Source organism: Hyperoodon ampullatus (assembly GCF_949752795.1).
Source record: "Hyperoodon ampullatus genome assembly, chromosome: 8".
NCBI lineage: Eukaryota > Metazoa > Chordata > Mammalia > Artiodactyla > Ziphiidae > Hyperoodon > Hyperoodon ampullatus.
The window spans coordinates 20,106,557-20,120,386 of record NC_136921.1 but is presented as its reverse complement, the minus strand read 5'-3'; the positions used below and the strand labels follow the sequence as shown (position 1 = coordinate 20,120,386).

General features: G+C 51.0%; 1 protein-coding gene across 1 annotated transcript; it reads left to right on the top strand.

Annotated features, from left to right (window-relative positions):
* Positions 1-7,528: 7,528 nt before the first annotated feature.
* On the top strand, positions 7,529-12,869 carry CATIP (ciliogenesis associated TTC17 interacting protein; the record flags this gene model as incomplete). Its single annotated transcript, XM_079710250.1, is given in 11 exon segments — positions 7,529-7,555; positions 7,557-7,682; positions 7,684-7,822; positions 8,202-8,402; positions 8,670-8,725; positions 8,893-8,979; positions 9,170-9,337; positions 10,792-10,916; positions 11,894-11,970; positions 12,306-12,394; positions 12,630-12,869. Coding segments are annotated over 11 exon segments (1,335 nt in total).
* Between the last annotated feature and the right edge of the window lie 961 nt (positions 12,870-13,830).

Genomic DNA, 13,830 nt, shown 5'->3' with positions numbered 1-13,830 from the left:
TCCACCCGGCCCCCATGAAGCCATTTTTCATTTCTGAGAAAGAGGAAAGGGCTGGAAGCCTGGCTGTGGACAATCTCTGCCTCGGTGACTCCCCCACTGCCTGGGAGGCGGAGGATCCTGGTTGCCAAGGAAACTTGACCTCAGGCTGAGGAGACACCAGGAGGCTGGGATTGCAGCCCCACAGACTTGTAGGTCACACATGCTCCCTGCACAGCTGGCCTGGTCCTGCCTGCTGGCCTCTGCCCCTGCCCTGGGCCAACAGGGCCCCTCCTCCCCAGGGGACCAGAGAGCCATCGTCCACCAGGGCCGCTCTGGTTTTCTCATTATGGCCCGTATTCTGAGGAACTCCTGCTTTATCCTCAACCCTTTCCTCTTTGAGTTAGTAAAGCCATTCATCTTGCCCTTTGCAGTTGGCCAAAGACATTCCCAGGTCATTTCTCACTTGGCCCCTGGCCCCATCATGGTGGGAACAGGGGATCTGCGCAGCAGAGAGCAGAAGTCAGACGTCCGGGGGCGGAGAGCTCTCAAATGAGTGGCAGCTTCCAGGACCCCAAGCCTGGGCCCTTCCCCTCTGTTCAGCCCTCCCTCAGTTCAGCTCCTCCTCTGGCCTGGGGTCCAGTCCCTTTGGGGCTGCAGTGAGGACTCCGATGGTCCTCAAGCGGGCGTAACTTGGGTCAGCCAGGAGCCTTCTCTTCCTGGGTGGAAACCTTCCTTCCCTCGTGGGGCGCCTCTGAGATGTCTCCTGCTCTCAGTTTCTCCTCATCATCCTGCCTCTGCCTTCCTCTCCAGCCACAGCCTCTGGAACCAACTTCAGCAATACCGCCAGAATAGAGCTCCCCGCCCCTCAAAACATGCAGTTCACGCCTCTGTGCCTTCGCTCGTGCTGTTTCCTCAGAATGGAATGCTATTACCCTGCTCCTCCTGCCTTGTCTGCCTGGCAAACACCTATTCGTCTCTCACAATCCCCCTCAAAGGCCCCCTCCTCCAGGAAGACCACCCCCATGCCCCTCCCCCTCCAGGCTACCTCTCCTCTTTGTAAATGCTTCGGTTGTGGCACTTATCATACTGTATTTTAGTTGTTTACATGTTTGTCTCCCCTTCTAGACTGTGAACCTTTCAGGGCATGGACTGTATCTTATGCATCTCTGTATTTCTGCGCCTAGCACGGTGCCTGGCACACAGTAGGCGCTCAATAAATGTTGAATGAATGAATGATTTAACCGAGGCTTGATCCCTCAGTGGTCTTGTCTTTATTGCTTGTTCCATTTTCCTGTCTGGGTTACAGTTCTTGCTTACTTGGAGTGACTGCTCTTCCAGAGCTTTGGGCAGAAACGGTGCTCTAAATATACTCTTCCATGGCTCGTGAGCATTTGTCCAGGGTTTACAATTTGCCTACCTCGGTGTTTTCCAAAGCTTGAGATGAACAGGAGTACCGCTGGCCACAGGAGAGCTGGCTTTACCTGGTCACCGCACAGCAGTGAATGTGCTTCAACGGCAAGGCCTTGGTGCTGGCCTCTCTTTAACGCCTGTCTAACTAACAGCCAGACTCCAGGTCGGCAGTCTAGGGCAACTATCTTGAGTTAAAGTTTAACAACATCATTTTGTGTTCATTGTGTTTATCTTTGGGGTCAATATTTTTGACAAGCGACACCAGTTTTCAATTCATGAAAGTGATTAAAGGTACAGGCATATCTCCTTTTACTGTGCTCTGCCTTATTGTGTTTTGCAGATCTTATGTTTTTTACAAATTGAAGGTTTGTGGCAACCCTGCATTGTCAGATGATGATTAGCATTTTTTTAGCAATAAAATACTTTTAATTAAGGTATGTACATTGTTTTTTTTAGACATGCTGCTGCTGCACACTTAATAGACTACAGTATAGTGTAACAAAGCTCTTATAGGCACTGGGAAAAAATTTTTTTGTATGACTCCCTTCATTGCAGTATCTGCTTTATTACGATGGTCTGGAACCGGACCTGAAATATCTCCAAAGTGTGCTTGCATTTATTGAAATAGGAAAATACAAAGTAAAGGTGACACTTGGCTATGGCAGAATTCTTTTTTTATATTTATTTATTTATTTGGCTGCGTTGGGTCTTAGCTGCCGCAGGCAGGCTCTCTAGTTGTGGCACTCAGGCTCCAGAGTGCGAGGGCTCTCTCGTTGAGGTGCCCAAGCTCAACAGTTGTGGCGCATGGGCTTAGTTGCCCTGTGGCATGTGGGATCTTAGTTCCCTGACCAGGGATCGAACCCACGTACCCTGCATTGGAAGGCGGATTCTTAAACACTGGACCACCAGGGAGGTCCTTATGGCAGAATTCTTAAAGGTGGCCTTGGTGTGGCTGAAGACTGGGAAGCACTGGCTTAGCTCCACATTTCCTGGGGCCACCCCTGGCCACAGCTCAGCCTCCCCTCTTGGCACCCCTCACCCCAAGCCAAGGACCTCGGCACTGGTCCTCACTATCCTGGCTCAGGGCTGCACCTGGGGTGGGGGTGAGGGAAGGAGCCGTGGGCCTCACCTTCCTGAAAAAGGGCAGTCTCTGTGCTCTGTCATTGTCTCTTGACTGGGCAAGCCCCAGGGCCAGGTCACTCTGGGTATGCCCAGCTTCAAGGGACAATTGGTAACGGTTCTCTAGGGCTTGATGAAGCATTTTCCCAAGGCCTTGGCTGATCCTCCCACTGGAACATCTGTCCTGAAAAATGGCACATATTTCTCCTGGAGCCAGCACTGACCAGCAATAACCGGGACACCTATTCTTTGTTTGCAGAACAGCAGGAGTGACAACTGGCCTTAGAGACCTGGGTTCTAGTCCCAGCTCTGTTACTCAACATCTAAGGACCTTGGGCAAGTAACTTCCCAGACCTCAGTTTCTTCACCTTCCAGTGGAGATGACAACCTTGAATGAGACATAACCCTTTCAAGTGCAAGTGACAGACACGCAACTGAAAGGGGCTTAAACCAAAAGGGAAATTTATCAGGTCATGAAATTGAGAAGTGTAGGATTATGTCATGGTGACTTCAGGCATGAATGGATCCAGGGATTCAGAGGCATCTTCATCATTCAGCTCTGCTTTCTTCTATATTGATATCGCTCTCTGTCAGTCTTTCTCCCTGTAATGGAAAGATGGTCTCTAGAAGTTCCAGGTTTATGGGCTACTAGTTCATCAAACATAGCAGAACCTCTAATAGCCCCAGGGATTGAGTTTCATTGGTTCAACTTGGATTATGTGCCCAATGCTGAACCAATCATAGGAGTTAGGGGAATGGGCTTCTCTGACTGGCCAGGTTGGGTCACGTGACCACACCTGGAAAGGCAGAGTCAGACCCAGCTGAAACACAGTGCACCGAGAATAGGGAAAGTGTCCCCCAGAGGAATAGGGAGGCTGATACCAGAAATGATGCAAGGCAGCAAACTCATAAACTTTCACCAACAAGGCCACTTATTTGGAGGCTATTAGAAGAGTTAGATGAGAAAGGCATATGAAGTCACTTTGGAAAATGCTACATGTGATTTCTGGTGCCATAATTCATTATAGAGAAGAAATGGAGGTACACACATGGCCTCAAAGGTGTTTGAATAATACGTAGCTTAAAAAATAACCTGGGGGGACTTCCCTGGTGGTGCAGTGGTTAAGAATCCGCCTGCCAATGCAGGGGACACGGGTTCGAGCCCTGGTCCGGGAAGATCCCACATGCCGCGGAGCGACTAAGCCTGTGAGTCACAACTACTGAGCCTGCGCTCTAGAGCCCGTGCTCCACAACAGGAGAGGCCACCGCGGTGAGAAGCCTGTGCACGGCAACAAAGAGTAGCCCCCGCTTGCCACAACTAGAGAAAACCCACGTGTAGCAATGAAGACCCCACGCAGCCAAAAATAAATTAATAAAATTAATTAATTAATTAAAAAAAAATCCTGTAAGCAGTTCGTTTTTCCCTGAATCACAGGCTGTCTCTCTTTTTTTTCTAAAGGAGAAAGGGAGGGGCAGCCTTAGAAGTTCCCAGGAAGGACAGAGAACAGGATAAGTTGTAGAAGAGCCCTGTGTGTCCACGTGTGTGTGTTGGTGAGGGGTTGTCCTAGTCTTCCCAGGCCCTGGACACCAATGGAGCCTTTGAAAGCAGGTGGGAAGCTAACTCTGATGGTCAGTAAACCCTAAGCTTGGGCCAAAGGCAGGACAAGGTGGAAGAAAGAGAGAGGACTTGCACTGGTCTGGATTTGAATACAAATTCTGACACTCCGTGGGTAACTCCAAACATGGGACTCATGTCACCGAGCCTCCTTCTGGAGTGGGTGAGAGACCCAAATGAGATGCACAACGGTGTTCAGTGAACAGCAGCCTCTTTTTCCTCTCACTGTTATTAATAAACTTAGTGCTAGTCTATCAGGCACAGTAGGGCAAAGTGATTAAGAACATGGACTCAAGCCAGCCCATCTGGGTTGGAGTCCACACCTTCCATTTATTAACTGGGTGACCTTGGACAAGTTACTGAACTTTTCTGTGCCTCCACTTCTCACCTGTCCAATGAGGATGATGCTAACACCACCTTAGAAGCTGATTGTGAGGATTAAGTGACTTACTACCTGCAGGGCTCAGCATATAGGGTACCCTCTCTACGGTAGTGGTTGTTGTAGAATAGATGCCAACCCCAGCTGCTGGGAGGGAACAGGCTGCCCATGTCACAGGCTCAGAAAGGCGTACCTGCCCAACACAGCCACACGGCTAGTATGTCAACCACTCCAGAGCATCCTTCCCCTGGCGTAGCAGGCCCTAAGGGGGGATGGTAACAAGGGTCCTTAACAGATCTCTTCCAGATGGTTAAAAAAATAGACAACAAACTGGATGTTGATCCTTCTGTGATCCACTTTTCCAAAATGCTTTCTCCTCTAAGCAGCTAGCAGGAAACAGCCAGCATCAAGCAGGAAGGAATCTGAGGGGAGTGAGAGAGTTGAGAACATGGGCTCCCAGGAGGTGGGAGCCTGTGAGGACAGGCAGGTGGGGGTCCTATGCAGGTAGAGGAGCCTGACCAAGGGGAGGTTAGGGGGACCAATGGTGACAGGAGAACTCTAAAGGGTAGAGGGCTCAGGGAGCAAATTTTCCCTCAGGCCAGGAGTCCAGAATAGCTGGGATGGGGTGGGGGGCACAATAAGGAGGGGGACTATGTGGGCACCCCTTAAAGAGCATCTAAAAAAGAGCAGTTTGCTTCTTGGTTTTTTTTGGCCATAAGGCATGTGGAACCTTAGTTCCCAGACCTGTGATCAAACCCGCGCCCCCTGCAGTAGAAGCACGGAGTCTTAACCACTGGACCGGCAGGGAAGTCCCTGCTTCTTTTTTTTTAAACTTCGTCCAAATCAAAAAGATTTTGTTAAAATTTATGTAATTCACGTATGAAAGCAATAGGGTTTGCTTTTTTCTCTTAGATTTTATTTAAATCATCGATTTTTATTAACTTTATTGAGATATAATTTACCTACCACAAAATTCACCCTTTTAAAGTATACAATTCAGTGGGTTTTAGTATATGCACAGTCTGATTTTAGAACGTTTTCATCATGCCCAAAAGAAACCCTGTCCCCAGTGGATGCCACTCCCTGCCTCCATGCCTCCACCCTTCCCCCACATCAAGCAACCACTGATCTACTTTCTGTCTCTATAGATTTGCCTGTGCTGGACATTTACACATATAAATGGAATCATACAATATGTGGTCTTTTGTGACTCGCTTCTTTCACTCAACATATTTCCAAGGTTCAACCATATTCTAGCATATGTCAGTACTTCACTCCTTTTTATGCCTGAATAATATTCCATTATATATATATACACCACGTTTTGTTTATCCATTCATCAGTTGATGAACAGATGGGTGTTCCACTTTTTGGCTATTCTGAGTAATGATGCTATGAACATCTGTGTATAAGTTTTTTATGTGGACAGATGTTTTCAATTCTCTTGGGTATATACCCCGGAATGGAATTGCTAAGTCATATAGTAACTCCACATTTAACGTTTTGAGGAACTAACAGACTACTTCCTAAAGCAGTTGTGAGTTTTCTTAATGCCACTGGCGGTGGCTCAAGTGCAGAATTCATTTTGGCTTTTAAAAATTAGAACTCAGGGCTTCCCTGGTGGCGCAGTGGTTAAGAATCCACCTGCCAATTCAGGGGACACGAGTTCGAGCCCTGGTCCAGGAAGATCCCACATGCCGCGGAGCAACTAAGCCCGTGCGGCACAACTACTGAGCTTGTGCTCTAGAGCCCGCAAGCCACAACTACTGAGGCCAAGTGCCACAACCACTGAAGCCCGCGTGCCTAGAGCCTGTGCTCCACAAGAGAAGACACTGCAATGAGAAGCCCTCACACCACAACGAAGAGTAGCCCCTGCTCGCCCAAACTAGAGGAAGCCTGCACGCAGCAATGAGGACCCGACACAGCCAAAACTAAAAATAAATAAAATAAATAAATTTTAAAAATATAGAACTCAATTTCTTAAAATGCAAATTTTAAAACATAAGCATTTTTAAAACTTTTAAGTTCAACTTAGCCATATCATTCTAATCATAAATCTATCTAATGTTATTACTAACTTTTAAGGAGGCTTTAATTAATAATTGGTTCTCTTTACAAAATTAAAACTGCCATAAATATGTTTATGCCATATTTATTCATTCTATATATTCTACTTCCTTTTTAAAAGCAGTTGATTGGGTTTTCTTTGGATTTTTTTGGCCTCGCCACGTGGCATGCGGAATCTTAGTTCCTCGACCAGGGATCAAGCCCTTGCCGCCTGCAGTGGAAGCGCAGAGTCTTAACCACTGGACTGCTCAGTGGCAATTGCAATTGCCAAAAGCAATTGATTGGAAAAAATAAGTAAAACTAATTCTCTAAAAAAATTTTTTAAGAAATTGACAAACCAGCTTCCCAAGTACTTTTAATGCAATCTAATAAATGTAAACATATAAATATAGCAAAATTTAAGGTTTTATAAAAAATGTTTTGGTTCTAATTACAATCCCAGTAAGAATTGAACTTCAAAGTACACTTGTAGGGCTTCCCTGGTGGCGCAGCGGTTGAGAGTCTGCCTGCCGATGCAGGGGATGAGGGTTCGTGCCCTGGTCTGGGAAGATCCCACATGCCGCAGAGCGGCTGGGCCCGTGAGCCATGGCCGCTGAGCCTACGCGTCCGGAGCCTGTGCTCCGCAACGGGAGAAGCCACAGCAGTGAGAGGCCCGCGTACCGCAAAATAAATAAATAAATAAATAAATAATCAAACCCAGTTTAAAAAAAAAAAAAAAGTACACTTGTAAGGTCATTCTAATGATCCATGTCATCCCCCCCTGCCTCCTAAGAATGTCAAATGCTCCCTCTGCTGGACAATACCTCAGGCTTGGGCTGAGCCGCAGAAGCCACAGTTCCTACCAATTCTTCCAGGGTCTGGGTGTTTACTGAAATGGGTTGATGGCCCTTTAAGAGGCGGGAGCTAGCTCCCAGTTGCCATAGAGACAGCTGGACACAAACTGGGAAGCAGGAGGCAGCATGTCTTCCAAAGTTCAATCCACAGGTGAGAAGACGGCTGAGGAATTTGGGGTGGGGACCTGGAAAGGGGTGGGGCATCTTCTCCCTCATCATCCACCCTGGGGTGGCCTTGGAGGATCCTGCTCTTGGGACCCCTGCCCCACCCCTGTCCTTCTTCCCAGGGTCCGCCATCTGCCGTCTCAACCTCTCCTCCCTCCATAGGCTCCAAAGCCAAGGACCACCAGCCCTCAGCCCAAGAGAGTCTGCCACCCCCAGAGGCCAATGCTGAAGCCATCCACTTCCTCAACTCCCTCCGTGAGTCTGGGCGGTTGGGGGGAGGGGATGGGTAAAAGTACGGACGGGAGGGAGGAGAGAAAGCCCAGACCTGGCCACCCCACTCTCAGCCTTGATTCTCCTGGGACTCACAAAGGGTGTGAGGCCCGTTAGTTGATATTCTTCAAGGGAAGACCCCAGGGACACGGTGTGGGTAGGGACTGGTGGGGATTGGGGCGGGGGAGTCTTCACCTGCTGACTGCTGTAGAGGCCAATGGAGGGGAGGCAGGGGCCAGCTGGGGGACGTGGGATGAGGAGGGAGTGGGTGGAGACTGTGGGCGCACTGGTGGCCAGGGGGTCCGAGAGCTGAGACCTAAGAGCTGGGGCTTTAACTGTCCCCACGGGACCCTCACCCACCCAGGGCAAGAGGAGCTGCTGATGCTCTTCTTCTCGGAGACTCTGGTCATGGTCTCGGACACAGGGGAGCCTCAGGGAGAGCTGACCATTGAGGTGCAGAGAGGGAAATACAAGGACCCGTTTGGTGTCACGGCGTACGTCCCATTTGTGCATGCCTTTAGCCGTGGCTTCATGGACAAAATCCTCTGCGGAAACTCCATTCTGGGTAGAGTTCCTGCTGCCTGACACCCTCCCCCTCCCACCCCCCAACTCCCAGGACCTTCACTCAGGACCAACGCTTTGATTTCACCTTGGTACTAGAACGAGGCAAAGAGAGTGCGTGGGACGTGGGGGTGACAGGGAAGTTAATCACAGCCTTAGTTCTTCCCTCGGGCCACCCGACACCTGAGTCCTCCAGCCCCGGCCACCGGCTCCCTTCCTGCAAACTCCAGCCTTGTCTCCTGTGACAGCAGTGTTCACCTCCTCCCCCCAGGCTATCTCTCGTGGAAACTGGAGGTTGTGGAACAACATAATCAGGAGTTCATCAAGGTACCTCCTGGGGTCCCAGCCTTGACCACATATGGGAAGTTTTCTATCCAAATTTCCCCTCAGTTTTCGCATTTATGAAGGAGAATGGACAAGGCGACCTCTGGGGGATCTCGCTCGTATACGATCCCGCGAGTCCCTTATTCTCCCCTCCATGCTCTGGCCCTTAGTTCCACGTCCTCCCCATGGAACGGAAGATGAGTTTGCTGAAGCAGGATGATCAGCTGGCCGTGACCAGAATCATCAAGGAGGGTGAGGTAAGGATGAGAGCCAGGTGGGAGCCATACTCTACATGCTCTTTGGAACCAGGAACAGGGGACAGATGGTGTCAGGCCAGGAGCCTGGACTAGGGACCATATGGACTGGACCATATGCTCAACACCTGGCTTGCCCAACCTCCCTCCACTTCCCGGCTCAAGGTCCCTGACCCAGATTTGTCCTGAACAGGAAGTGAAGACGGAAGCGACTTTCTTCCCCTGGCACTCCATTGCGGGCTTCGTCTCCCAGGCTGCCAACCTGGTGTTGCTGAGGGTGATGGCCTGGCGGCAGACAGTGCCCAGCAACGCCCGTTTCCTGGCCTTGGACACCGAGGGCAAACTCTGCTATTCCACTTACGTGAGGGGTTTCCCTGGGTGGGGGACTTGGTCTGGGGTGAACTAGAAGGGGCAAGGAGAATGCTGAGTTGGGAGAAAAGACAGCTCTGTGGAGTGGAAGAGGGAGTGGAGTGGGGATAAACCCGGGGCGTGGGGGTGAGATTTCCAAGAGCAGGAGAAAGCAAGACCGCATTTGTTAGAGGGAAGACCAAGTGTGAGGCAAGTGGCATGAGCGAGAAGGACCAAAAGGTGGGAGCAGTGGAAGAAAGCAACGCTTTTTGCACAAAAGTCAGTCCAGGAAAAATAAACATCGTAGGGGCCACTTTTAAAGACATATTTTTTTAAGATCAGGAAATGTAACATCTCCAACTGTACTTAAAAATTATTTTATTATGTCTCAGCCCTGAAGGGTGTTTCTTATTTTTCTCTTATTTTGGCTAAACTTTCATCATCAACCTACCTAGGACTTCCTGTAATGTGTGATTTTGAAGCCATGCCTCTGAACACACACTTTGGGGGCTGATTTGACCAACTTCGTAAATGACACTCTCATCTTTTCTATCACAAACATGACAAACAGCAATGTGTTTGACACAAACAGGCACATACCATTTCCCCCCAATTTTCTTTGAAATGTTTTTCTTATGTTAGCAGTTTTCTCCCTGTTGCTGTAGCTGTAACAGGGATTTAATTTTTTTTAATTATTTATTTATTTTGGCTGCACTGGGTCTTTGTTGCTGCACTCGGGCTTTCTCTAGTTGCGGCGAGCTGGGGCTACTCTTTGCTGTGGTGCACAGGCTTCTCATAGCAGTGGCTTCTCTTGTTGCGGAGCACAGGCTCTAGGTGTGTGAGCTTCAGTAGTTGTGGCACGCGGGCTCAGTAGTTGTGGCTTGCAGGCTCTAGAGCATAGGCTCAGTAGTCGTGGCAGACGGGCTTAGTTGCTCTGCGGCATGTGGGATCTTCCCGGACCAGGGCTCGAACCCGTGTCCCCTGCATTGGCAGGCAGATTCTTAACCACTGCGCCACCAGGGAAGTCCCCAGGGATTTAAATTTCAATTACACTGGGCAGCTTGCACGGGCCTGAGGCAGCCATAAATCTCAGTCTAGTCCCTCCTCAGTGTCCCACTACCCCCTCCCCACAAATAGCCCAGCCTCCGCCATCGCCCACACTCACACCTAGTTGATCATCCCTATTACAGAATCTGCCAACTAGAAGCCCTTGGTCATGAAGCTGGCATGGGGACAGGTTGGGGCAGGAGCAGGGTGGAGCTGGCTCTCTATGAGAAAACCCCAACTTAACCTGGGGGTGCATCTCAAATCTTGGGGCGCCTAAGGGTCTGGACAGCCAAGGGCTGCTTATCACTGGTGAACAAGCAATGAAGCTATAATCTGGAGAGAAGCGCCAGGGTGAGATGTGCGGGGAGACCCCGGCGGGAATCCACCTCACCTCCCTCCCTTCATTTCGGTTGCTGCCAGCAAGGCCTGGGCTCCCAGACGATCCAGGTGGGCCATCAGCAGGTGGAAGTGTTCATTGTGGAGCAGACTGTACACTCGGAACAGGGCATCCCCGTGTCCTGCCAGTTTTACCTGCTCTCTGATGGGTGAGCTACTGACGGTGGGACGAAAGGGGCAGTACTGAGCACAAGCATGGGAGCCCAACCTCCTGGGCCGGGTCGGGGCAAAGGGAGAGTCCTGTTTCTGGGGACACCACCAGGAAGACTTGCTGTTGAGATCTGAGTGCCCCTGCTTTAACCACTCATTCACCCTTTTTCATACATTCACTCATTCTCCTGATCTTCACAATGCCTCCCAAACCTCACCAAAGAGCGCTGAGTGGCTGAGGAAGTCAAGGTCAACTCCACAGGGCCTAAGGCATAGCTAAAGCAGCTGCCACAGGTGTGGGTGTAATATTGAAAAACACCCAAGTTTGAACAGCTCAGCACCTGATAAAATCAGCAGGCTGGGAGAAGCATCCCGGCACACTGCCAAGCTGTCACCAGCAAAGTGCAGGCACCAAATTCTGAGAAAATTCGGGAGGGGGAGAAGCGTTTGTTTCTTGAAATTTCCAAAGAGGTATTGACAGAATCACTATACTAGAAAAAAAGAAAGTAATCAGAACGTTGTGGGCTTTACTTATTTCATAATTTAACTTGTTGTTTCTATTTTGAGTATCACATAGCAGGAGGCCCGTGATTCTTTTTATTTTTTTAAATTTTTTTGGCCACGCCCCATGGCTTGTAGAATTTTAGTTCCCTGACCAGGATTGAACCCGGGTTCTTGGCAGTGAAAGCTCGGAGCCCTAAGCACTGGACTGCCAGGGAATTCCCTCGTGATTCTTTTAGTGCTCACACCTCTAAAGGTCTTGCACACGTGCACACATCTCCAGGGTAGGAAGAGTCCCCAGTTTGAAAAGCAGGGGCCATTATCTGGGGATCTAGAAATGAACAGGACCCTGGAACTCAAAGACAAGTGGAGGAGGGAACGAGGGGGACAACAGTAAAGGGAGGCCCCCAGAACACCCTTCAAAGGAGTGGGCTGGTCTAGGAAGACTCACACCTTCTTCTGTGTTGCACTCCAGGCACCTGGCCAAGAGGATCCAGGTGGGCTCCCCGGGGTGCTGCATGATCACCAAGGTGCCCATCTTGAGGGAAAAGGGTGAGTGAAGCCCCTGGCTGGGGGGAGAGTGAAGGCGAGGTGAGGAAACCTGGAGCCTTCCAGGGTGCATGGGTGGATTGAGTGTGCCATGGCCCCGGGTCAGAGCCCGAGATGAGATGGAGAAGTTTTGCTCTCCAGCCCCTGTCCCCAAGGCAATTCAGGGATGATCATTTTGCTGGGAACCCCTTCCAGCAACTTCGCCCATATGGCCAGAACCCTGGGGTTTTACCTGAGCCTGCCCAGAACTGGTGTTCTTGGGCATCCCTCTGTATCTGAGGAAGGTTCTGGGGTCGGAATAGGCACGCAGCCTTCCTCCCACCCGCCCCCACCCCCAGATGATATTGAGCCTCACCCAGTGTTTGAGAAGAAACCCCTGGTGTGGGAGGAGGACATGGAGCTCTACTCGAGGTTCGTGGACCGGAAGGTGAGGAAGGGCTGCAGCCAGCCTGAGGTCCCCATCCCCCCATCCCCCTGCCCTGGGCGTACACTCCACCCTTACTGATCACTTTTTCTGCCCGGTTGAAATGCATCACCCCTAGGGGCTGGGGGACTCCAGCGTCCCTAAGCCCTCCGTGGGGCGGAGGGGAGGGGAGCTCCTGGGGAGGGGAGCTCCTGGGGCGCGGAGGTCCCGGGTCCGGCTCAGGCTCGGACCCCTCCAGGAGGAGCTCCGTCTCAGCCACAACAGCTATCTGCGGCAGCACCCCGAGGCCCAGGCGCTCATCTCCGACTTCCTGCTCTTCCTGCTGCTACGCCAGCCGGCCGATGTGGTCACCTTCGCCGCCGAGTACTTCGGCCGCTTTGCGATGCGACGCCCGCCCACTCCCGCCTTGCGCTCCTCCAACGGGCCCTGCCCCTTCCACGAGCTGGAGCCGGAGGGCCTCGAGGGCGAGGAGGGCTAGACGGGCAGCAAGGCGGTCCCCCCAGGGCCCAGCTGGCCGGGGCGAGGCAGGAAGACAAGGCGTCCGGGCTGGGGCGGCACGCGGGCGGGAGGCACCCGGGAGGCGCGCTTTCCTGCCTGCGGTTTTTATGGGAGTAAACGGGGCTCTCCCGAGGCTCGGCTGTGAGCCGGATCCTTCTCTGACCAGCGTCTCGTGTCTCGGGCTAAGCATAGGAACCGTGAACAGGGTTTATCGAGCGATTTTCAGCCTTTCTTCCTAGCTGTTATTATGATCAATATCACTATTTTACAGATAAAAAAATAGAGGTACAAAAAGATAGAGAAACAGAGTAAACACGTGGGAAGTAGGATTCAAACCTGGACGTTGGATTCCAAAAACCCACACGTTTAGTCAAGAGGTTAGCCGCGATGGAGGGGCGGGGCTTTGGGCGCACAGAATCATTATAGATTCCACCTAGCATAACTGCCCCCTCCCACCAAAGAAAAAAAAACCCGTCGATGTGTTCACCACTGGCCTTGCTCATCACCCCCGAAGCTTTCCAAACCCTCTCCCCACCCCTTCGCCAGCTCTCACACTCCACCTCCTTCCTCCCAGTTCCCACTATACGCAGGAACCCCCAAAATGCGTGGAGGGTCCCCAGTTAGCAATAGGATGGACGGCAGTCATCACCTCCTTTAGGTTCCTTGCTTAATGACAGTTCTGGCCAGTGGCTTCTTCTGCCCAATACTGGCCGCAGCTCAGTAACAAATAGGAGGCACCCTCCCCTGAGGCAGATGGTAATGGGCCTGCAGGCTCCATCCTTCCATCTATTCATTCCTCCCACCAGCTAAGAGATGAGGGCCTCCAGAGGAGCTTTGCACTCTAGCGGACAATATGGGCCAGTATCTACAAGACTGTAATGATGGAAATGTTCTCTATCTGCAATGTCCAATATGGTAGCCACTAGTCACATGTGGCCACT